Source organism: Berghia stephanieae, chromosome 2 (assembly GCF_034508935.2).
Source record: "Berghia stephanieae isolate SIO BIC M18660-M18661 chromosome 2, UCSD_Bste_1.3, whole genome shotgun sequence".
NCBI classification, from domain to species: domain Eukaryota; kingdom Metazoa; phylum Mollusca; class Gastropoda; order Nudibranchia; family Aeolidiidae; genus Berghia; species Berghia stephanieae.
In genome coordinates, this window is record NC_088361.1 from 30,139,509 (window position 1) to 30,162,983 (window position 23,475).

The 23,475-nt window shown below is 37.6% G+C and overlaps 2 protein-coding genes across 2 annotated transcripts; both read right to left on the bottom strand.

Annotated features, from left to right (window-relative positions):
• Positions 1-23,445, bottom strand: LOC144964688 (bifunctional coenzyme A synthase-like). Its single transcript, XM_078899207.1, has 10 exons — positions 23,365-23,445; positions 12,621-13,265; positions 11,526-11,740; positions 11,030-11,161; positions 10,043-10,169; positions 9,415-9,542; positions 8,531-8,612; positions 7,383-7,483; positions 6,040-6,186; positions 1-4,966 (listed from the first exon to the last, which is right to left on the bottom strand). Exons 2-10 carry the CDS (start codon positions 13,255-13,257, stop codon positions 4,898-4,900), a joined length of 1,638 nt encoding a protein of 545 aa, XP_078755333.1. The 5' UTR covers positions 13,258-13,265; positions 23,365-23,445; the 3' UTR covers positions 1-4,897.
• Positions 19,821-22,621, bottom strand: LOC144964689 (uncharacterized). The gene is made up of 3 exons (XM_078899208.1): positions 22,274-22,621; positions 20,838-20,961; positions 19,821-20,133 (listed from the first exon to the last, which is right to left on the bottom strand). Exons 1-3 carry the CDS (start codon positions 22,498-22,500, stop codon positions 19,825-19,827), a joined length of 660 nt encoding a protein of 219 aa, XP_078755334.1. The 5' UTR covers positions 22,501-22,621; the 3' UTR covers positions 19,821-19,824.
• Positions 23,446-23,475: the final 30 nt, after the last annotated feature.

The following is a 23,475-nucleotide window of genomic DNA, read 5'->3' on the forward strand; positions in this document are numbered from 1 at the left end:
TTCATTGACAAAAAACAATTTTATTTTATATTTTGGCCAAAAAGAGTTTACTTCATATTATATCAATTAAAATTGACTTCATATATCAATCTGACCTCAAACTAGCCATAAAGTCTCAAACCTGAGACTTTTTTGAAGTATCCAATTTCTAATTTCGGGTTCGATCAATTCTTTACAATGGACAACAATACACCCATCGGTGAACTGACATCTCAGGAGCTACTGAGCTCCGTTCAGCCAGATAAAAGACAAACACTAGATAATGACGATACGGATGATTCATCGGAATGTAACAAACACTGAAAAACCTGTCATGGTGGAAAAACAATGTCGCTAAATCTAAGACGAACGCTTGACAGATGACCTACTTTGGCGGGATTGGAGACACGGGTTTATAAACAGTTTGAACAAAATAGAAAGCAATCGATGCTTCACGATTATCATTCTTATAAACAATAATGTCACATTTTGTTGTCGGTAAAACATATGAAAGAAAAGAAATAACAAAAAGAAAAAGTTAAAAAAACAAATAACCAAAATAAAAAAACCCAACAACAAGACCAGAAAAACTAAATAAATAAAAATTAAGAAACAAAGATTTTAATGAGGCTTTGTCTTGAATATGACAGTCCTAAGCCCATAGAAAACCCAGAAGGGAAGGTCCTACATGAATTGCACAAGAAAGCTGGGGCTTAGAGGCTGTTAATAGCTTCTCCGTTTAATCGAACACTCCACTTAATTGACACACTAAGCCGAAATCCCGAAGGTGTGTGATTAAGCGGAGTTGACTGTACATGGCTGGTTAATATCTGACCAAAAATCGTTGGTCTGATCTTGATAGGTGGAATTTTTTGCTTGAAAATCTCGATTGACACAAAAAAAACAAAAACAATTTGAAACTTTAAAAATCGGAAAATATCAATTTTCCTCAAAAAGTCCAAAACAAAACAAAAAATCAAATTAAAAAAAAAATCAGAGTATCCTGATAAAATCAGAATGAATGGCAGGTTTGAAACAGAAGCATAGTCAGTTTCTTGATATAACAATGCATTGATTGGTACATAAGTTTGACCCATCACTTCAAACCGGTATTATGCGGGTAAGCCAGATACCAACAACTGAATTTAAAGTTAACGTCTGAGTTTTTTGTATTGACAAATAATTTTTCTCAATTTTCCTTCCTTGATTAAGCACAAAAATAAAATTAAAGGTTAATATATCTTTTATTTACTAAAAATTCCATTTTTAGCATCCAAACCACCCGACATAACTCTGGTTTGAGGGAATGAGTCAGAAATTGTAAAATAGTTTTCATTTATAAGAATACAATTGTATTTGCAGTACAACCAGATAATACTAGGACAATATCGCTGTTCATTGGCAAAAAAACAATTTTATTTTATATTTTGGCCACAAAGAGTTTACTTCATATTATATCAATTAAAATTGACTTCATATATCAATCTATAAACTGACCTCAAACTAGCCATAAAGTCTCAAACCTGAGACTTCTTTGAAGTATCCAATTTCTAATTTCGGGCAAGCTGTGGGCCATCTTAATATATCAAAATTCGAAGCAAAAGTTTTCTGGCCAAAACTGGAAAAAAAGCTGTTTTTTTCCCCAGTGTACAGGAGAATACAAAAACAAGGCATGAACAAAACACTGATTTTAGATTACCGAGAAAATAATCATAAATTCATAGAGTGATTAGGGAAAATAAAATTCAAATAATGATACTGGCATAGGTAATGTGTAAAAATAAATAAATAACAAATATTTTCAAGCACTTTGAAATAAAGTTATGGCTGAGTCACCACTGTGTCTTCTCTTCTTATAACCAAATCAAGTCATTGTGGACATAGTCAATGACCTGTTGGAATACAATGATTGTAAAACTTAGAAGGTACTTGATCCTTGGCAACGTGTACAAGTACAAGCTCAAGTTTAAGTTTAAAAAAATAGGATTTCTCATTTATCAGAAGAAGATAGGCAATACTGAGACAACAAATATTTGTTCTTTTCAAAATCTCTCTGGAAGTTTGGTGACATCGAAACGTTTGGACCTCAATTCATTAACAACCTAAGTGTTATTTGTTATCTGTCACTAAACAATCAAATTTCCCTTCCCTTTCAAATCATAGTTGTAAGATATTTGTTAATTTTGGTGATATATAGGACTTTCATTTGATAGATTATCTCTCACATTCAGACCTGTCACAGACAACAAACTAATCATCTGTTTAGTTTTTAATATCAAAATCCGAATTTGAAGAAAAAACAACTTTGTATCAAACTAAAATACACGATTTTTTTCTCTGTTTATCAACAAATTATTACTTTAAAATGCTTTGCAATTGAATTGATATAGTATAGTTCAATTTGGTCAATTATCTATTTCTGAGTAAAAATAAAATTTTTCATCACTTTTTCTCCAAATTGTTGGCTAGAAAATCTAAAATCAAACACACACACACACACAATAATAATCTGGATATGAGGCTCGTTATATTTGCCACAAAAATACTCAAATAATAAGTCATTAAAAAGCATATAAAAAATTTGTCTTCATCAGTTTCTCTGGGTTAAATAATGAAAATAAACCAAAAACTGACAATCTAGCATAAAAGTCAGAGAAGTAGTTTTAGATTTTTAAAGTGCCGACAAAGTGAGGACAGAGTAAAAACTTTGAATCTGTAAGAAGCTATTTCTACTATTCTAGTGGTGCAAGATCATCAGTTTTTTGGTATATTTTCATTATTCAACCCAAAGAAACTGATGTAAACACATTTTGTTATTAGTTTTTCAAAATGATTTAGTATCGAGAATATTTGTAGCTAAAGTTACAATTAACGTCCTTTGGCAAAAGTGGCAGATTTGTCTAATCCTTCAGGGTATGCTTTGGCAAAAAGCTTCATATGATTCAGGACAATAAATCTCTAGACTAAACCAAAATAATAAACGAAAATGAATATAAAAGCTTAGAAAATGAACATACAGTGCACTCTGGATACGTCGACGTTGCCTAAGTCGATTTTTACACAAGTCGATTTTTTTTCTTGGTCCCTCCCCCTTCTTCCTATATAACATTAGTAAAAAAAAAAAAAAACTCCACATAAGTCGATGTCGCTTAAGTCGATGTTCTTATCACTCATGACTACAATAAAATCACAAATAAACAAGTATTTCCATTGGTTAAAAAAGCTACCAGTAAGAATTTTCAGTGGTTAAGAATATCCGCGAACGATTGGCGCACATCGATGTGATTTAGGTGCTTTGCCTGACGTCCGTGTTCAATGTACATAAGCAGTATTGAATAACTTTAATTTCTCAACTTCAAGTTCAAGATTTTTTTTGGGTTCTAATCCCATTCCATCCTATGTAATGGCCCTCTTAATTAGTATCAATTTTATCAAGAATTCAAGTCAAGTCTACAACTACAATGGCAAACCTATCGCGGAAAAGGAAGATTCGATGCATTTGGAAAGTTTGGCATGCGACAGAAAATCATCGCATAGGAAATTGGCATACCGGCTATTTCTGTCTCGACGATTTACAAAAAGCATGACCTTGACCTAGAGGCTTCTACCTTTCCGCTTTTCGCGGAATAATTTCACTTAAGGTATACATTCCTTATTCAAGGCAAAAATTCCGCTTTTCACCTTTCCAATCGAGGAACATTAAAAAAAAAAAAGTCTGTAGTGAAAAAAAATTGAGCTATGGCTTATTTCGTCAGCATCTCCTATGGTCAATCAACACACATTTTGTGTGTCTGATTAGTCCCTTCAAAGTGTGTGCTGTCTGGGAGGGGGGTTGACCGAAGTATTATTATTATTATTATGGTGACTCCAATTTGTGAGGTCAATGACCTTGGTAATATTATATGTTGGCTTCATTCCGTAATAATATTATTGAGTACGGTCAGCTTCTTTCCCTATTTAATTTTAGCCATGTGTAAGTGTGTGTGTGTGTGTGTGTACCGGCACGCGCGTTTGTTGATTAGGTGTGTGTGGGGGGGGGGGGGGGGGGGAGGAGGGTCCTGACAAGGTTGAATCCATCCGTTCAATGCTTTGCTCTCAGACGGCCAGGACCTGTGTGTTCTCTTATTATTATTTGACCCCATTCTTCGTCTTTACACAATCTGTACATTTTTACACATTTTATATTTTATCATTTGAGTACTTTTGGATTGTCTATTACATTTTCTGTTGCAAAGCATGTCATAGTCAATAACAGTAAGTTGATTCCGCTTTTTTATCTCAAATTCCGATTTTTATGTATTCTGATTCCTCTATGGGGCTATTGGGGGTAGGAGCCTCTGATGACCACTACAGAGACCGCGCGATGTGAAGGGACATACACATTCTTGATTGGTTTGCCTTGTTCACATGCGTTTTTGCTCATTTGGTTACACTCCGGTTAAGTTGATTTTCGGATAAGTCGATTTTTTTCTCGGTTCCCCTGGGCATCGTCTTATCCGGAGTCCACTGTACATACAATACTAAAAAAAACCTGTCGATATGGTTTCTTAGAAATGTATTTATGTTCTCATTGCTTTTTTGTTGTTAACTGAAGATGGGTCTTAAGCACGAACCATTCAGTGTTTGGTATTTCGTTCTTTTTTGAAGCTGTTATGTTCATTTTTTTAGCTACCTTTTACTGTCTAGCAGCTTAGTATCACATAGACAAAACCAGCCTTACAACTGAAAATTCTTTTTCATTCATTCGTCAACCATAAAAATATGATCATTATATTCTGGTGGCAAATGACCATAATGGGAAGTAGATGTTTCCAAACTAGATTATTTCAATTTTGAGACTAAATTATTTCATTACAGACAAAAAAAAATCTATTATTCGTTCCTTGTTACATGAAATAAATTACATTGGCTGAATCGTCTAGAGTGCTGATGTGGATGTCGTGGGAGCTGTCAGTCTGGATTGCAGGAGGTTCCATGCCTTTTCCACCTGAACAAAAAAAAATAAAAAATAAAAATGAAAGACTTTTGTTTTGAATTTCCTTTCCATCAATATCTGATTTTAAAAACAAAAAAAAATACCAGAGGCTTTAAGTTAAAATTTTTATTAAAAAGGAAGTATGAGAAAAAAAGTCTTATAAATTAGAGACAACAAAAACAGCAACAATGACTGCAAGATCACCTACAACCAAGAGAGATTGTATAACAAAACAATGACGATGGCATCAACAAAAATAACAATAGCCTTTAAAAAAATCACTTGAATTTTTAATACAATTTCATTTTTAAATATTAGTTGTCTTTTAGATTAATGTAAGAGTTGGATTACACCAGGGATCTGTTCTCAGCCCACTGCTGTTTGCAATAGCAATGGAGGTCCTAACAGAACCCATTCAGTGAGAGGCACCATGGAACATGATGTATGCAGATGATGGAGTACTTTTAAATGATACAAAAGCCGAGGCGGAAAAGGAACTGGAGGGTTGGAGACTGGTGTTGGAAAGGAGTGGATTAAGGGTAAGCAGATCGAGTATTTGTGCATCGGAGAGCAGAACCACAAATATAGATAGGAGAAGAGAATGTGCCAGAAACAAACCAATTCAAATACTTAGGAACAACTGTTCAAGGAGATGAGAGCAATGAGATGGAGGTTAAGAAGAGGATACATCAGGCTGGAATAATTGGAGGAAGGTAACTGGAGTTATGTGTGACAAACGAATTTCCGCAAAGCTGAAGGGGAAAATATATACAACAGTTGTAAGACCAGCAATGTTATATGGACTAGAGGCAGCAGCTACGACATAGAAACAAGATAAAGAAGTTGAGGTGGCAGAAATGAGGATGTTGAGATGGTTACTTGGCTGGACAAGAAAAGATAAAGTGAGAAATGAACGAATACAAAGGTTGACTGAAATGAAGAATGTATCAATAAAGATGAGAGAAGATAGATTTAAAAAATCCATGCCCCTTGGACAAAGTTAATTCTCGAGTTTCTATACATTAAAAATTTTTTGATACCCTATGGAAAGAATGCTAACTACCTACTAAACTGGAATAAATTACCTGTCTTCGAGTGACTTCATATTCCCACAGAGAACAGAAAACCACATTAGACTGGCTAATTCTAGCTTGGTTGGATATCTGAGAATCAATCCGTTGCTCGGCATCCGCTTCACTCAACTTATTTCTCTCCATAATTCGCTTGACTGCCTGAAAATCAAAATTAAAAATATCTATAGTGGCTCTAAACATTGTTAGTACATTGCAGTAGTAGTCTTTGCTTTGTACCCCAAAAGGTACCGAGTTCGAATAACCGCTACGGTGTGTGGCCTTGAGCAAGTCACCTCGCCCTAGCTCAGTTTGCGGCGCTGCACTGCGGCTGATGCCTGGGCTATTCCAGTTTTACCTTGGAATAGACCCTAGAAACAAATTTCCCTTATGGGATGAATAAAGGGAATTTTATTTTATTTCTATTATTTTTTGATCAATTAAGATGACAACCAACTTCAGTCATTGACCGTGTTCAAAATTTCTTGGGAACTTCATTACAAGACAACACTGAACAATCTTGACAACCGATGCAACAACAGCCAACATGCTAAGCAATAGAATAAACAAATTTTAACGAGACCTCTGTTTTTGTTTTGATTTTAGAGGTATGATTTACGACCCTTTCAACACAAATTGGTTATTTAGTGCCAGATACCTATTGCGATTGATTTAAATAAAAGGGATGACAGGATTGATGATAGAAGGAATGTACCTCTGTCGATACAAAAATCATCATCTCAAGTGGATTCTTGCAGGAAATGAAAATACCTTTTACCATCATTAACAATCCATATCTTATAAATAGATAGTATAAATTAGTAAATAAACATAAAACATCTCACAGAGAGATGATTTAAAAAGGGGGGAAAAATTATCTTTCATTGAAAAAAACCTCATGACAACAGTGGTCATGCCACAAAATGATAAATTAAGAAATTAAGGAGCAGGCACCGGGGTAAGATAAAGAACTGAACAAGTGTGCATGAAAGGTGCCAGACTAAATGAGAACGGAAAATACAAGAGAAAAAAACAACCCAAAAATTAAGCCGACCTCGAGGTCTGGCACTTTCATGCACACTTGTTCAGATCTTTATCTCAAAATGACAGACTGATCCCAAACCCAGAATTGTCCATCGTCCTTTGTGTTCAAGAGATTTCATTTCATCAGGATAGCAAAAATACCCAGCATGTTTTGTCCTGTGATAAACTACATGGGAGACGGTCACTGTCCTCGTGTTTCAAATTTGGCAGTAAAGAAACAAAAATGGAATCCAGGCAAAACTATTTTATCTCAACAAAGGCTGCTACATAGAGTATAATGTTGCCTTGTCACGTCTTACAGAATGCATACAAACCTCACTCCTGGGGACAAATGCAGACCAAACTTCATGGACCATGTTTTCCCATTTCGCCTCCAAAAGTATGGCAGCCTCCAATACAACAACACTCACACCATCTGCCATGTCATGAAAAGAAAAATGATGCTGTCAAAAGGTTGCTTTTGTAATATTCAACATAAAAAAGACATCATTGTTAACTTATTTTGAAAAAAAAAGGGACAGGAGTTTGTTTACATCAATTTCTCTGGGTCGAATAATGAAAATAACTCAAAAACTCACAGTTCACCACCAATAGCATAGTAGAAATAGCTCCTCAAAGTGTGGACTAAGTTGATATTTTGTTCACACTTTTTGATCCTTATTTTTGGATTATTTCTCACTATAACCAAGAGAAACTGATGGAAACAAACTTCTACCACAGTTGTTATCTTTTTATTTTTTATTTTGTTATTTCAAAATATGTTGACATGGATGCCTTTTTGTGTCAACTCTTACAAAAACAAAATGTTGGCACAGTCTCAAATACAAACTATCAAATTTTTAACCTGAGTATTTGGAACTAAGACTTTGGATGTTAAAAAAAAATAATACTTGATTCTTATCTCAAAACAAATAACTAACCGGCTCATTATCTCTACTTCAACAACAATTTCTAGAAAGCATTCAAGTTTACTCTAACCTAGTTAATATCATACCATCCTCACGAAGAGAGGCAGATCAGCACAGTTACTGCTCTCTTGGTGAAAATGGTAAAGTCTTCAGATTAATTTAGACAACTAATGTAAAAATTTATAGCCTGAAAAAAAGTTTGGACAGTTGCTGCTCTCTTGGAGACAATGGTAAAGTCTTCAGACTTATTTAGATAAGTAATAGGAAAAAAATTAACTTGAAAATAAATTAAGTGTATCCATATATGAATCAAGATCATTATCATTTCATTGTTATACTTTCTATCTCTTCACCTGTTTTCATAGTTTAACGTATAAATGAATTTTTACTGAAATCAACTTCATGAAATCTTATCTATATAATCATTAAATTCTTGAAAAAACAACAAAAACAAAAGAAAACCCGAAAAACTTAAAATAAATCAAATTCAAAAACGAGAGGTCTATGTTTTACTTTAAGACAAATACATAAATTGAAAAACCGACTTGAATTACCTTTCTGACATTGAGATATTTCATTTTCAGCAAGCTGACGAATTGCAGGCCAAACAATATTGTTCAGTTTCTCCAACTTTGTCTAAAATAATAATAATAATAATAATAATAATAATAATAATAATAATAATAATAATAATAATAATAATAATAATAATAATAATAATGATGATGATGATGATATTAGTAATAATAAGAAGATTAATATGTATTTTGTGGGTTTTTGAAAGGGATGTTACTGCAATTTGAGGTCATTTCAGCACTGGTAGACAGGATAGTAACAAAACTGTCAATAGATTTAGCTGACAAGCACCTTTGAACAAGAGGCAAATAAACAAAGATTAGAAAATGATCCAAGAGTAATATACCCAATTGTCTGATCTGAAACTACTGAAAAGGCCTACACCAACACTGCCACAGGTTCTCTGCTAAAAGGGATACACTTGAATTGTTACGTAAGAAATATTGGATAAAAAAAGCTAACAATGACAATATATATATGGAGAGATTAGTTACGAGGAAAAAAAATATCAGAAAAGAAAAACAAAACAAAACAGAACAATCCAAAATCTATAAAAACAGGAACAACTAGTGACAAATACCTGGTAACTGTCTGTATCGGGATCAAGATAATAGAATTTTATATTTTCATACATATTTATCTCTTCATTGGGAATAGAAAACCAATAAATATAAATTGATTTCAAGAACAAAATACCTCACAACTGTTCACAATTGTAACTACTTATATAAGCAGGGATCAAAATATTTTACAAGGAATATTTCGAGATCAAACTTTCTTTAAAATAATCCTTAATATGGTTTTGTTCTATATTCTAAAACTATTATATCTAATTTAATTCAATACTCCTATTTTAGTTTACCTTGTCACTAAATACAATGGGTCCCAACTTTTTCCTGTTGATTTCTCCATCCTCACCCACTACTTCCTGCCCAAATTCTTTGACAATCTCATGGAATGCTGGTGTGCCCTTTAGGTATGCCTTGTGACCTGAGACGAAGAGGGAGGATTGATAGAAAGTTCAAAACAAATGGAAGGGGACAATGCTCATTTGGAATGACAGGTCACACTCATACTCTACTCACTGGTCTTGGGGCATCGTTCCAAATGATGAACATAAGTGCCAAAAGTACCAAACTAAACTCAAAAACATACACAGTTAGGAAGAACTTTGTTTCATCGCTGATCTGTTCACCCAGCGAGAAATGGGTAGCTAGCAAGGTGATGTAGAAAAAACAAAAAAACAACTGGTCACCCTTATCTTGTTAGCCTGGGCAACATTGATTAATCCACCAAAGTCTGTTTCACACTCATTCATACTTTGTTTTTCCTAGCAAAAGAATTAAAATTATATGCTTCTAATTAGTTTATGACAGTGATTTTTCTACACTTCCAATTAAAAAGTAATTTCTCTATTTCTGTAATGTTCAAGGATCTGAAAGAAAAAAAAAATCATTCCATTTCAAACATTTTATGCCTGTCCACCTTACCTAACAAATCACAGTCTATCACTCTGGCTCCAAGCTTTCCCAACTCTTTGCACACGTTACTTTTTCCACTGGCAATGCCTCCTGTCACTCCTATCCGGTAAGGAGACCTGGGGACATTTGGCCACATCTTGAAAGGAAAAGAATACTGTTAATTTTAATTTACTTTCACTTTACAGATCCCTGATTGCTGGACACTATACCTTTTCAACAGCCAATAAGGGTGTTGGTAAAGACAAATCATTACTTTGCAATTGAAAGAAAAAAACAAACAAACCTTGAATTTAATAAAATGCCAAACAAAGCAGATAGAAAAATATAAGAAAAATATCTTCCAAAAAACAAAAACAAAACAAGCCTAATAAAACTACTAATTTGAAGAATACTAACTGAAGTCAAATAAAATACAATCCAAGTCCAAGCAGTGATAATATTGAACTTGCAATTTTCCTTCTTTTTATTATCATTGTATCTTTATTTGTCCTTTTCAAATACAACAGAGCACACTGATAACGATACAGTATTAACACAAATTAATGGCTATTATGAATGTATGTCTGTGCCGCGTTTCCCATTTTGCTATTTCAATTTTGTTTTAAAAATCCTATTAAAATGAACTTTTTTTCTTTGCCTAGGGTTATTCTTTATATCTATGCTGTACTCTGCATTCATTTCATGGAACAATTTACCTGCTTTGATCATTAACAGGAAGCAACAAATGTAGTCATTGTTCTTCTTCTTCTTCTTATCATCGTCATCAATCTTCTTCTACTTCCTCTTATTGCTATTATTACTATTGCCATTATTACTACTGCAATTATTGTTTCTATAATTCAGTATTTTATTATTATATTGCATCATTATTATCCTTTATTTAGTGAGTAACAAAAATCATATTCAGTTCAGACTTAACTTATATGAGGAAGAAGAACTAGTACCTTGAATCCTCTCTTCCTAAATCTAAATAGCGCAGAATATACAAACCCTTACAGTGATTGGATGAATCAGGGTACCCAGAAGTCTCTTCCTAAACGAAGATGAACTGACTTTTTCTTCTTCATCTGGAGAACGACATGAATCACCAACAAGATCAATGACAGCAACATCCAAGACAGGATATCCCTGTTTCATAAAAAACATGAAAAATAAAACATGATTTATTCTGAAATATTTCAATCTTTATGAACTTTATCCATTTATATATATAATGACACGACGCTGGCGCTAGAGTTGGCTATCCTTGTCACCCATTCTTTGCTTATAACAACATGCCCAGGTCAGTGTAGCTCTAATTTTATTTTTTCTTAAGATCCCCAGTACAAAAATAAATAAAGTCGTAAAATTTTCTATTAACAAAACAAAAACAAAATAAAAAAGTCTTTAAAAAATAATGGTCATGGTTATGATAAAAATTGACTATTTTGGGCTTGTACCTTCAGTTCATACTGACCATAAAGACATGAGTTTGACTTTTTCATTTTCTCACCCTTTTCTTCCTTTCTTCATTCACCATATTTCCACCTCGTAAAGTTTCTTGGCTGACAACTATGGCTTGGAAGTCGGGATCTGTGATGGTTGGACCAAAAGGATCTTCAATGCGAGCTGGCTCGATTATAATGGACGGTTTCACTTCCTTCACAAAGTTCACTACATTTTCCTCACGAATCCTGTATTCTTGCATAACCTCCCATAGTGATTTTTCTGAAGCACACAAAGTGATTAGATAAACATTTGCACCACAGCCTTAGAAAAAAAAAAAAGCATTTATTTGAGTTGCACATAAAAAAAAGCAAACTCCCTTCTAAAAAAGGATATCCTTTAATGTGATAAACTTTCAGACTCCTATACCCCTTTCTGTGAAGACAGTTACCGAAAATATTAATAATAAAATAATAATTTTAATAAAAAGATTGCCCACCTACCCTTCTCCTCCCCCAACTCCAAATTTTCATGACCATGGAAGTAACTAATAGACATATTGCACTTCATAAAATAAAAATCGATATATAAATATTATTATCTTCATATGCATAGATATAATTTCCAAGATGCACCATATTAAATGAGCTTCGGGCCACTTAATTAAATTAATGGATCTGGAGTTCATTGAGATTTCTGTAGCATTAAATAGGTAAGAATGATTACCCCGCTGAGATGCAATGCCAGTCTATTGGAAACTACTTTCCACCATCTCTAAAAAGACCCAACTATCCAATCACTGCTGGAATGAGAGGGGAGTAATAAAAATACTGACTTCACCCCTGGTACTTTGACTTGTGGGGCAAGTGCTGAATCACTGACCTATGCAACCTGAGTTCAAAGTATAAATCATCTGCAAGGTGTAATTTTCACACTGAATATCATATTAAAAGTATTCTTTACTGTTTATAGCCACCTGGAGTGTGATAATGTGTCTATAAAGTGCCTTGTCCAAGCCAAAGTGTGCTACTGCTACCGTTGTAGCTCAGACACTATCGACCCATCCAGTCAGTGATGAATTTCAATATTATTTGACTTTTATCAGCATAACATATGATACAGACTTAACCACATAAAAATACAAAACAACATCAAATCTTACTTTCATTCATTTTTCCATCTGTAATACCCACAGTAAGCTTATGATTTGCTCTGAGACTGCTGTCTGTAAGTAATAGCTTGTGTCCGACGTGGAGGCGATCAAATGTTCCACCAATGATGACGTTTGGGTAAGTCTTTAAAACTTCTGAATCCTGTATAGCAGTTTTCTCTATTTGGTCAATCTTTATCAAATGGGAATCAATATTTTGATAGACATTGGTAAATGATGCTTTTAGAGAATCCACCACAGTCAACCTTTCAACCTTCCATAGATCATTTAATTTCTCAGAATCGGACAATAATACTGAAATTTCATTTTTCAAATTGTATGGCTTGTGTGAGTATGCACCGGGTTGGGGACAAATATGGGAGAGTAATACTCGAACATCCAGATTGTGACATATCTTTGATCCTGAAGAATAGAGCTCCGTAGTAAAATTTCGAACTTCTTTTGTACTGAGGATTGGCTGGACAAAAGGAATAGGAAGCTTTTTGGAATCAGGAGCTACCTGTCCTGGCTGTAGGCAGACATATAAAGTGTCTGATACAACAACTGCTGCTTCTTCTATTAGTTTTGGGATGAAAGATTTCAAGTGAGAGAGGGGTTGTGTTAAAATCATCAACCCAGCTTTTGCCATGGTGACAGCTGCAAAGTAAAGAAAAGTGAATGCAATAAAAATAAGAGCAATTCATTATCGTTATAAAAACTCAGGAGGAAAACAAAATTGGAAAAGATCATATTTCATTATTCGAAGTGGTTATTCAGAGTCGACTCTGGATAACTGTAGATGGTTATTCAGAGTTGCCCCTGGATAACCATGTGTACAGATATTTAGAGCCGAGTAGCCTATCGAGTTGAGTTCTCACGAGATGAGTTTCTTTCAAGTTGATACCAGTTTACTACAGTTACTTTGTGACTTTGGCAATTTTAGTGCCAAATTCTTAAAACTTGGCGATTTTTCAACTTCAGTCACTTATAAATAAGAATCTTTAATCAATTGCAAAACATATTCCATCAACAAAGCAATAAACAATAATTTCTTAAATCGATCCGCCTAACTTATTATCTCTCTATTACCAAATGATATCTATAAACATAATATGAAGATAGAAGGGTGGCAGAGAGAGAGAGAGAGAAGAAAAAACAGAAAAACCGTGTGGTTGGTAACTGGCAGTTCATCACTTATAACTGTTTACAGTTATTCAGAGTCAACTGTCTACAGTTATTCAGAGTGGACTCCCCGACTCTGAATAACTGTCTAAAGTTATTCAGAGTCGACTCTGAATAACCGTAGACAGTTATTCGGAGTCGACTCTGAATAACCACAGCCTTCATTATTTTACCTTTGTGAAATTTCTGAAAATTTGACCAGAAAAACGGACAACCAGGGCCTTTTCTGACTTTTTCCAGGATGTATAAAAAATTTCTCAAGTTCGTATTTAAACTAGACAGATTTAGAATGAAGTCATGGGCAACATAAAATAAATTATACCAATGACAGTACTCTACAGCCACAGCTACTCTCCTCCCATCGTCATTGTTTATACACTTATACTATTTATACCGTTATCATAACTACAACCAATCCCTATAATTGAAATGGCTGTGATTATTCTCCGCCGGGCGGAGAATAACGAAATTTCGTTATTCTCCGCCGGGTGGAAAATAACCAAATTTCGTTATTCTCCGCCGGGTGGAAAATAACCAAATTTCGTTATTCTCCGCCGGGTTTTCCAAGTTGATCCTTGACACTTAGCGGACTCTCTATATTAATGACGATTTATGACCCCCGTGGTGTAGTGTAAATAATCTGGTCATTATTGCCCCCCCCCCCCCCCCCCCCCCCGGGTTATCAGGGAATCAGTGGGTGATAGCGGTAGACGGTGAGACACACTTCACGCCCGCAGGACAAAAATAATTTGGAGAATGAATGAAGTTGACTGAACTGCTGGTTGTGTGATTAGTTCTCACTAGAGTCGCTCAATCAAATTACATACTGTAAAGGTTATACACCATGTCTGTACTTTGGCGAGAACAAATAAGCACTAGTGGTAGGGATTGAGTGGGTACTCTGTGTGTCAAATACCTCCCCCCCCCCCCCCCCCCCCCCTTTCCCCGACATGGTAAGGATTTAGTGGCCTCTAGTAATAGAGCAGGGGGTTGGGACTCCGTGGCTCATATTATTAATAGGATGCTGGTAAGGTCTCAGTGGCCAATAGGGCTAGTGGTAGGGACTCAGTGGCTAATAGAGCTGATGGTAAGGACTCTGTGGCTAAAAGGGCTGGTGGTAGGGACTCGGTAGACAATAGGGCTGGTGGTAGGGACTCGGTAGCCAATAGGGCTGGTGGTAGGGACTCAGTGGCTAATAGAGCTGATGGTAAGGACTCTGTGACTAAAAGGGCTGGTGGTAGGGACTCGGTAGACAATAGGGCTGGTGGTAGGGACTCAGTGGCTAATAGAGCTGATGGTAAGGACTCTGTGGCTAAAAGGGCTGGTGGTAGGGACTCGTTAGACTCGGTAGCCAATAGGGCTGGTGGTAGGGACTCAGTGGCTAATAGTAATAGGGGTGGTGGTAGGGACTCAGTGGCTAATACTAACAGGGGTGGTGGTAGGGACTCAGTGGCTAATACTAATAGGGCTGGTGGTAGGGACTCAGTGGTAATACTAATAGGGCTGTTGATAGGGACTCGGAGGCCAATAGGGCTGGTGGTAGGGACTCAGTGGCTAATAGTAATAGGGGTGGTGGTAGGGACTCAGTGGCTAATACTAATAGGGCTGGTGGTGGGGACTCAGTAGCCAATAGGGCTGGTGGTAGGGACTCAGTAGCCAATAGGGCTAGTGGTGGGGACTCAGTAGCCAATAGGACTGGTGGTAGTGGTAGAGACTCAGTAGCAATAGGGCTGGTGGTAGGGACTCGGTAGCCAATAGGGCTGGTGGTAGGGACTCAGTGGCTAATAGAGCTGATGGTAAGGACTCTGTGACTAAAAGGGCTGGTGGTAGGGACTCGGTAGCCAATAGGGCTGGTGGTAGGGACTCAGTGGCTAATAGAGCTGATGGTAAGGACTCTGTGGCTAAAAGGGCTGGTGGTAGGGACTCGTTAGACTCGGTAGCCAATAGGGCTGGTGGTAGGGACTCAGTGGCTAATAGTAATAGGGCTGGTGGTAGGGACTCAGTGGCTAATAGTAATAGGGCTGGTGGTAGGGACTCAGTGGCTAATAGTAATAGGGCTGGTGGTAGGGACTCAGTGGCTAATAGTAATAGGGCTGTTGATAGGGACTCGGAGGCCAATAGGGCTGGTGGTAGGGACTCAGTGGCTAATAGTAATAGGGGTGGTGGTAGGGACTCAGTGGCTAATACTAATAGGGCTGGTGGTGGGGACTCAGTAGCCAATAGGGCTGGTGGTAGGGACTCAGTAGCCAATAGGGCTGGTGGTAGGGACTCAGTAGCCAATAGGGCTAGTGGTGGGGACTCAGTAGCCAATAGGACTGGTGGTAGTGGTAGAGACTCAGTAGCAATAGGGCTGGTTGTAGGGACTCAGTAGCCAATAGGGCGAGTGGTGGCGACTCAGTAGCCAATAGGGCTGGTGGTAGGGACTCAGTGGCTAATACTAATAGGGCTGGTGGTAGGGACTCAGTGGTAATACTAATAGGGCTGTTGATAGGGACTCGGAAGCCAATAGGGCGGGTGGTAGGGACTCAGTAGCCAATAGGGCTGGTGGTGGGGACTCAGTGGCTAATAGTAATAGGGGTGGTGGTAGGGACTCAGTAGCCAATAGGGCTAGTGGTGGGGACTCAGTAGCCAATAGGACTGGTGGTAGTGGTAGAGACTCAGTAGCAATAGGGCTGGTGGTAGGGACTCAGTAGCCAATAGGGCGAGTGGTGGCGACTCAGTAGCCAATAGGGCTGGTGGTAGGGACTCAGTGGCTAATACTAATAGGGCTGGTGGTAGGGACTCAGTGGTAATACTAATAGGGCTGTTGATAGGGACTCGGAAGCCAATAGGGCTGGTGGTAGGGACTCAGTAGCCAATAGGGCTGGTGGTGGGGACTCAGTAGCCAATAGGGCTGGTGGTGGGGACTCAGTAGCAAAATACAACTAAGAAAAACGAAAAACAAAATGACAAACAAGTAGTAGTTCTTTGTAGTATCTGCCATCATTGGCAAGGAATACAATTTATTTATTATATATATATATATATATATATATATATATATATATATATATATATATATATATATATATATATATATATAACACGCAGAAAACAAGTTTAATCCGGAGCAGTGACATTAAAACTGAAGACAGAAATCAATACACAGAAGAAGCGTTCATATACCCTATATAAATAATTTCTTAGCTCCCCAATATCATATAAAACAACACAGAATAAGAACACATAACTGAAAATAAATGATCAGAAATAACAAGAGTATATTTGGACTACTGGAGAACAACAATTTACACTCTAGGAGGACGTATAAGGCAGCAACAAAGTCAATGGCATTTAGCGATCCCAGAAAAGGACAAGCCTGTGCAGCCGGTCCTGCATCAAGAATACACGGTAAAGAAGGAGAGGCGGGGACAGAAAGAATCGCTAAATTTCAGAACAAGAAACACTACGATAATGGCACCGTAGTGGGAAGAAATCCACGTTCGAGACTGCACACCCCTGCAGCCACGCAGCCCTCGGCACGTAGGTCCACCTTGACTTGGGATTAAACAAGAACAATATCTTGAGTTATTCAGTGGCATTTAGCGATCCCAGAAAAGGACAAGCCTGTGCAGCCGGTCCTGCATCAAGAATACACGGTAAAGAAGGAGAGGCGGGGACAGAAAGAATCGCTAAATTTCAGAACAAGAAACACTACGATAATGGCACCGTAGTGGGAAGAAATCCACGTTCGAGACTGCACACCCCTGCAGTCCTCGGCACGTAGGTCCACCTTGACTTGGGATTCGAAAACGAATAAATTGATGGAAGATGAGAAGATGGCAATGGGTAAACAACATCCGTCAAAGACCTGATGAAACACTGAAAAGGAAGACGGTGCTGCGACACCTTGACTTGAGATTAAAGAACAATACCTTGAGTTGTACTTAGCGATCCCAGAAAAGGACAAGTTCGTGCAGCCAGTCCTGCATCAAGAATACACGGTAAAGAAGGAGAGGCGAGAACAGACAGAATCGCTAAATTTAATCACATACACGAGTCGCAGAACCACATTGAGACCTGCTTCCTTGTACTGTACCCAACGCACTCGAAATGGTACCAAATCAAACAGTGTTCGCATTGAACCATCTTCAGATCTCCATCATCGACGTCGCTGCATGTACCACATGAATATACCTGGAGAGAATCCTGTCTTGAAGGCAATCACGAAGATAATCCCAAGCAGAGGGTTCAAACAAATCCTTCAAGACCAGGATGTCCACTTTCTCATCCAAAACCGTATCGCTGAACTCAGCCAACGGCTTAATTTCGTGGACAGGAATCAATCCATGTGGTCTATGGTTGTGAATTGTCACAGCAGGCAGCAAGACATTAACTTTTTCATTAAATGATAAAGATAAAAATGTCTTTGGAATGGGACGTCGACGTTTAAGAGTGAATCTCTGTTTATTGCCAGGTCTTCCCCGTGGCTTAACTAACCGGGACATATTGGGCCATGATGAGTCGACAGCAGAGGTAGTGGGATTGTCAGGAGGACCAGACACTACAGAAAGATCACCAGGAGGAAGAGGAGCCTCAGAAATAGGCATAACTTCAACAGAGACAGACTCAGGAGCAGGATTAACAGACAGAGGATCAAGAGAAGAAATAGAGTCAGGAAGAGGATCAATAAAGGCAACAGAGTCAATATGAGAAAGAGGTACAAGCTCAACACAATCATGAACAGTAACAGAGTCAGTCACAGGAACAACAGGCTCTACAGAAGAAGAGCTGGAAACAGGGACAGAAGAAGGAGCTGAATTTGATTGCTCACAGAACCAACTATCAAGAAATTCCTCTAACTCCTGAAACTTTTGCTGAAACTCAGAAACACCTAGAATAGACAGGAAACGGGCCGCCTTGTCACAAAGAACTTTCGCTCTGTTGAATCTTCCATCAACAGTGCGTAAAGCTACAGGAGCAGAAGAGATAGTAGAGACAGGAAAGTCACCCACACAAGGAGAAGGGAGAGATTCAGAAAGAGGTTGAGCATGTTTGAAACGCTCAGGAATTTGAACAACGTCAAAAGGATCAAGGCTCAGGTGACAACGAAGGAAAAAAATATGACGACATGGAACTTGGAAATGTCCATACGTGCTGCATGAACACGTCGTGATAGAAGTGGAGTACTGTTTGTCTTTGTAAGAGACAGTACAGCAATCCTGGCCCCAAGAGACAGAATAACTAACCTTACGAGACAGGAGGAGTTCGTGCTTCACAATTTCAGCAACAAACCTAGTCAAAGAACTGGTGATTCTCTGCGACACATCATCATGGTCCCTGTGATCATAGACTTCCGAATTGGAAGTAACGATCTGTAATCGCTCTTGCTCAGAGATTTTGGAATTATCAAAGGAAATTAATGAAGACAAGGCAGTAGAAAGACATAACTTTTCATTAATAATTTTTTTTATCTTGCCGTGATAGCTTTCCAAGGTGTTCGTCGTCGTTGCATGTAGTTTAATAACATTTGTGTTGCAGCAAGCTGCCCACAAATGGCGCTTGGACCACCAGTTTTCCATGAAATAATTCTTCACAGACTGTGGAACGATGTCGGAAATTTTTACTATCATCTCTTCAAACTCCTCCTCTGATTCAGAAGTGACCTGGGTCATGAAAGAATCCAGGACCACCTTTGAACCAGAGGTCCCCCTCCCCAGTTCTTTCCTCAGGAAACGTTCCACAGCCTGTGAAATATGGAATTGGCACAGATTGATCGGCACATCAGGGAAAATTGAGCCAATGGCAGCAATCTCGGCCATATCTTTGTCAACAATAAAACACCGAGCACTGTCCGTGTTAAATTGCTGAGCAAAGATATGGAGACAACTCTCCATGATGTGCCGATCCTCCCTTGCCAAGAATGCATGGAAAACTGGCATTCCATGCCCCTCACCATCAAGCACCATAATTGTAAGGAGAGGATACAGATAATTATTCACCTTATATGTACAGTCTAGGATAAGACATTCTGGATACTTACCTAACGTTCTCCTCATAGACACAGACATAAAGCAAACAAACAGAAATTCCCCACTTTCATTCCTCCCCACCTCCCCAACCCCACCACTTGCAACCAAATCACGAATGACACATTCACATCTAGAACTATCATTTCCCCGTTACTACTGCCCACCCCTAGCCTCTTCTGCATATTATAGACATCCTGTCGCATCAAACAGCCAGCATGTCTCTGCTCCAGAATTTCCTTCTGTTCTGACAGCTTCATCGTGACAGATGAAAGCACAGTCATGTCGACCTCGTCCATCACGATCCGCCTCTGCTCAGGATAGAGGTTGAAATTCTGAAAAAAAAAATAATAATAAAAAAATAAAAATCCAAGAATGTTTCGGATATTAATCTAAATAACCAATTTTACACAGACGACAGTCAAATCTTTAAGTCAGCAACCTATGACCATTTACATCTCTTAATTGAACATTTCCAATCTGGTTTTGATAAATGGAAAACATGGATGGAACTGAACAGACTGAAACTTAACAATAGTAAAACCGAAATAATATTTATCGCTAGGCCAGCACTTCTTTAAAATGTAGAGTGTGAATCAATCATTTTAGGAAATAGTGTAATTGAAACTGCTAGGGTTGGTTGTTAGAAATTTGGGTGTATTTATCGATTCAGATTTGACTTTAAGCAGCCAAGTACATCATATATCGTAAGGTACATGGAAATGAGAAGAATACGAAGTGTTAGCCATCTCATTACAAGTTACAAGAGACATCTCGGCCTTGTTAGTAAATTCCTTAATCTTGTCAAAGCTAGATAAAGACAAAAAAAAAATTATACTGGCTGGAGTCGACAGTGCAGTGCCAGAGATGTTAGATGACAAGATTTCCTTGCGGTCATATTCGACTAGGAGTGACCAAACAGAACCTCGCTTGGTCAAACACTACAAACATTTTAATCCCCCTAGTAAAACTCATCAGTTTTGACAAACAAAAAATTGGAACACATTAGTTATAAAATTTAACAGATTAAATCACTTACCTCCTTCGAAACAACATGACCTGAATGCTGGGTCACAAGCTTAGTTATTTTCAAGAATGGGTCCCCGCTGTTGGGTTGGTTGAGACGGACATTCAACTGGACAGGACAGCCGACTTTGTAAGACCTGATAGTGAGAGACAGAATGGTTAACAATGGGATACAGAAAACTGTTCACTAAAACATCTCCTCGAAAATAATGATACCAAAATATCTGAGATATTCCTCTTTTATAACGAAGTTGTGCATCTTTAATTGAACCCTAAATCTTTTAGTAAAAGCGAACGGCAATTTCAAGTCATAGTTTTCCTATGGGCGAGTTGGGTCACAATTTGACTCCCACTGTTGCTGCTCACCAAACTGCCTAAAGTTACTGTTGTAAAGAAGTTAAACGCAAAATTTTAAAAAATTGGAAAAAATTCAAATATCCATATTCTGAACTGAAAATTTGGTCTTCTTCATGTCCCATAAGTATCTCCAATTGAGCCAAAGTTTGAGGACAATCAAAAGGGTTCCCAATTTCCGAAAATTTGGTCCACTTGACAATGGCCCTTACTAAAGTGCCTACTACTACAAAATTACCCTAAGGATATAGCAGTTATTCATCTTTTAAAATAAAAACACTCCAAATAGAAATCAGCCTGAAACTGGACTCCGGCTGACTGAAAAAGTGAAAGGGGATTCCCCTGAAATACTATGACGTCACTAGGCCAGGAGACAATGAACGACGCTGACCACGCCAGTCCACGCTGAAATGGCGTAATGGAGTTACTTTGGCAGATTTTGAAATTGAAATGTGTGGATTTATGAATGGAAAGCCCAAAGAGAATCCTGGAGGCATTTTTGACAGTTGGAAATGGAAATTCTCAAGGGATTTATTCGTGAATTAACAAAACACTTGCTTAATTTAATTTTCTTGCCCACTAAAATTTAGCTATCTCTCCCTCTCCATTACAATACCTAAATGAAAATGAATTTAGATATTAAAACAGGATTAAACCAAATGATAGATGATAGAGCGTTCGCTGCTCTTCTATATTGTTGGTGTTTGTTTGATCACATTCTGTAAATAAACACCAGTATCTAAAATTAACCAAGCCATGGTTTTAGCCTGCAGCTCAAACTATAACTAGCGATCACGCAGGTGAATGAATGAACGGGAGAACTGTGACACAGATTTAACCCCTCGTTTAAGTTTAAGGGCCTACTTAGTACTTAGTATTAGTACTAGCTAGGTTATCTAGATACATTACATACTTATTGAAAAAAAAAGTGCAATAAATAGGCACTTTCCCTACATCATGCACCGAAAACAAACTTTTAAAATTCCAATTTAGTAAACCGGGTGCTTGTTAAGTACCACATTGTACTTTCTACCTAGAGCCTGCCTAAACATCATGTTTAAAAAACAAAACAATACACAAAAAAAGCGCTCTTACCTTTGTTGTGGTCTTTCATTTTTGGAAGATTTCTCTTTAGTTCTTGCACCCTGCTTGCATTGGTAGCGCAAAACTCGGTACTTAAACCGTTGAAATAGCGGGTCCCTTTCGCTGACCTTTTCGGCCCCAACCAGAGAAAACTGCGTTAATGTATCTGTGCCATAGTGCTTCAGTCTGGTTAAAAATTCTTCATGGCTGGCGAATTTGGTTCCCTGGACAAAATCCATCCTGCTCGTGTTCTTCACCAAATGGAACTGAATGAAATGCGCGTTGGATCACGTCAATTCGCCGTAGGTAACGTGACATCTCGATAACAGCGAGAACACCGCAGCAGATAACCCGGCGGAGAATATTAAAAACTACTATCTTCCGCTGCCCGGCGGAGAATAACCAAATTTCGTTATTCTCCGCCCGGCGGAAAATACTCACTCCCAATTGAAATTGTCATTATCTCTTTCTTTCACTAACTCTGCTGTTTATATTTATAATTTATATTTATATAGCTTAATTCTTCTCAAAATCATGCCAACCTAAATTTGAAGTGTTTCAGATAATTTCCATTATGTTAGTGTAGGTTATAATTATAACTATAACTATGGGCAGTAAAGATGATGTGATTGAGGTGGGTTGTGGTGGTATCTAGGTCTAGTGATAAAGGATAGAATTAGTATTAGAATATATGATTAGTCTAGATTAGTTAGATAGTAGAATGTGATGTTGATGAAGTTGTCAACTGTTGAGGTGGCGATGGCGATGGTTGAAAGATAATGGCAATGGTGTTGATAAGGTGAGGATGATGATGATGATGTATTGGATGAGTGGTTGCAGTAGTTTGTATTTAGTGGTTGCAGTAGTGATGGTGTTCTCCATAGCCTCTACCCTAGAAAAAAAAATGAAATTGAAGTAAGTTTGAGTTTGATTGGCAGCGGCATCATCGTTCATCAACAAGCGGTGTCCCAACCACCGGATCAGGATCGGCCGATTGCAAATTTCATGTCATTGGGGGGTCAAATTGAATACAAGCCGAGTCCCAAACCTACAGCTTATTTTTGCACCACACACAATAAAGACTAATGTATCTGAATATGTACCTGTATTTAGTTTCCTGTATGAGTGTGTGTACGACGACGTTTTCTTCTTCTGTGCCTGGTTGGACAAGACCAAAGCAGGGTTGCCAGATTATTTTTCAACAAAATGCCAGG

Excerpts from the sequence above, each read along its gene's own strand:
- LOC144964689 (XM_078899208.1), bottom strand. The coding sequence starts at position 22,500 with ATGGATTTTGTCCAGGGAACCAAATTCGCCAGCCATGAAGAATTTTTA. Across the intron at positions 20,962-22,273 it reads AATGAAAGACCACAACAAAG|GTCTTACAAAGTCGGCTGTC; the intron begins GTAAGAGCGCTT and ends TCTCACTATCAG. Across the intron at positions 20,134-20,837 it reads GTCATGTTGTTTCGAAGGAG|AATTTCAACCTCTATCCTGA; the intron begins GTAAGTGATTTA and ends TTTTTTTTTCAG.
- LOC144964688 (XM_078899207.1), bottom strand. The coding sequence starts at position 13,257 with ATGGCAAAAGCTGGGTTGATGATTTTAACACAACCCCTCTCTCACTTG. Across the intron at positions 10,170-11,029 it reads CCCTGATTCATCCAATCACT|ATGTGGCCAAATGTCCCCAG; the intron begins GTAAGGGTTTGT and ends TTTCCTTTCAAG. Across the intron at positions 8,613-9,414 it reads CCATTGTATTTAGTGACAAG|ACAAAGTTGGAGAAACTGAA; the intron begins GTAAACTAAAAT and ends TTATTATTTTAG.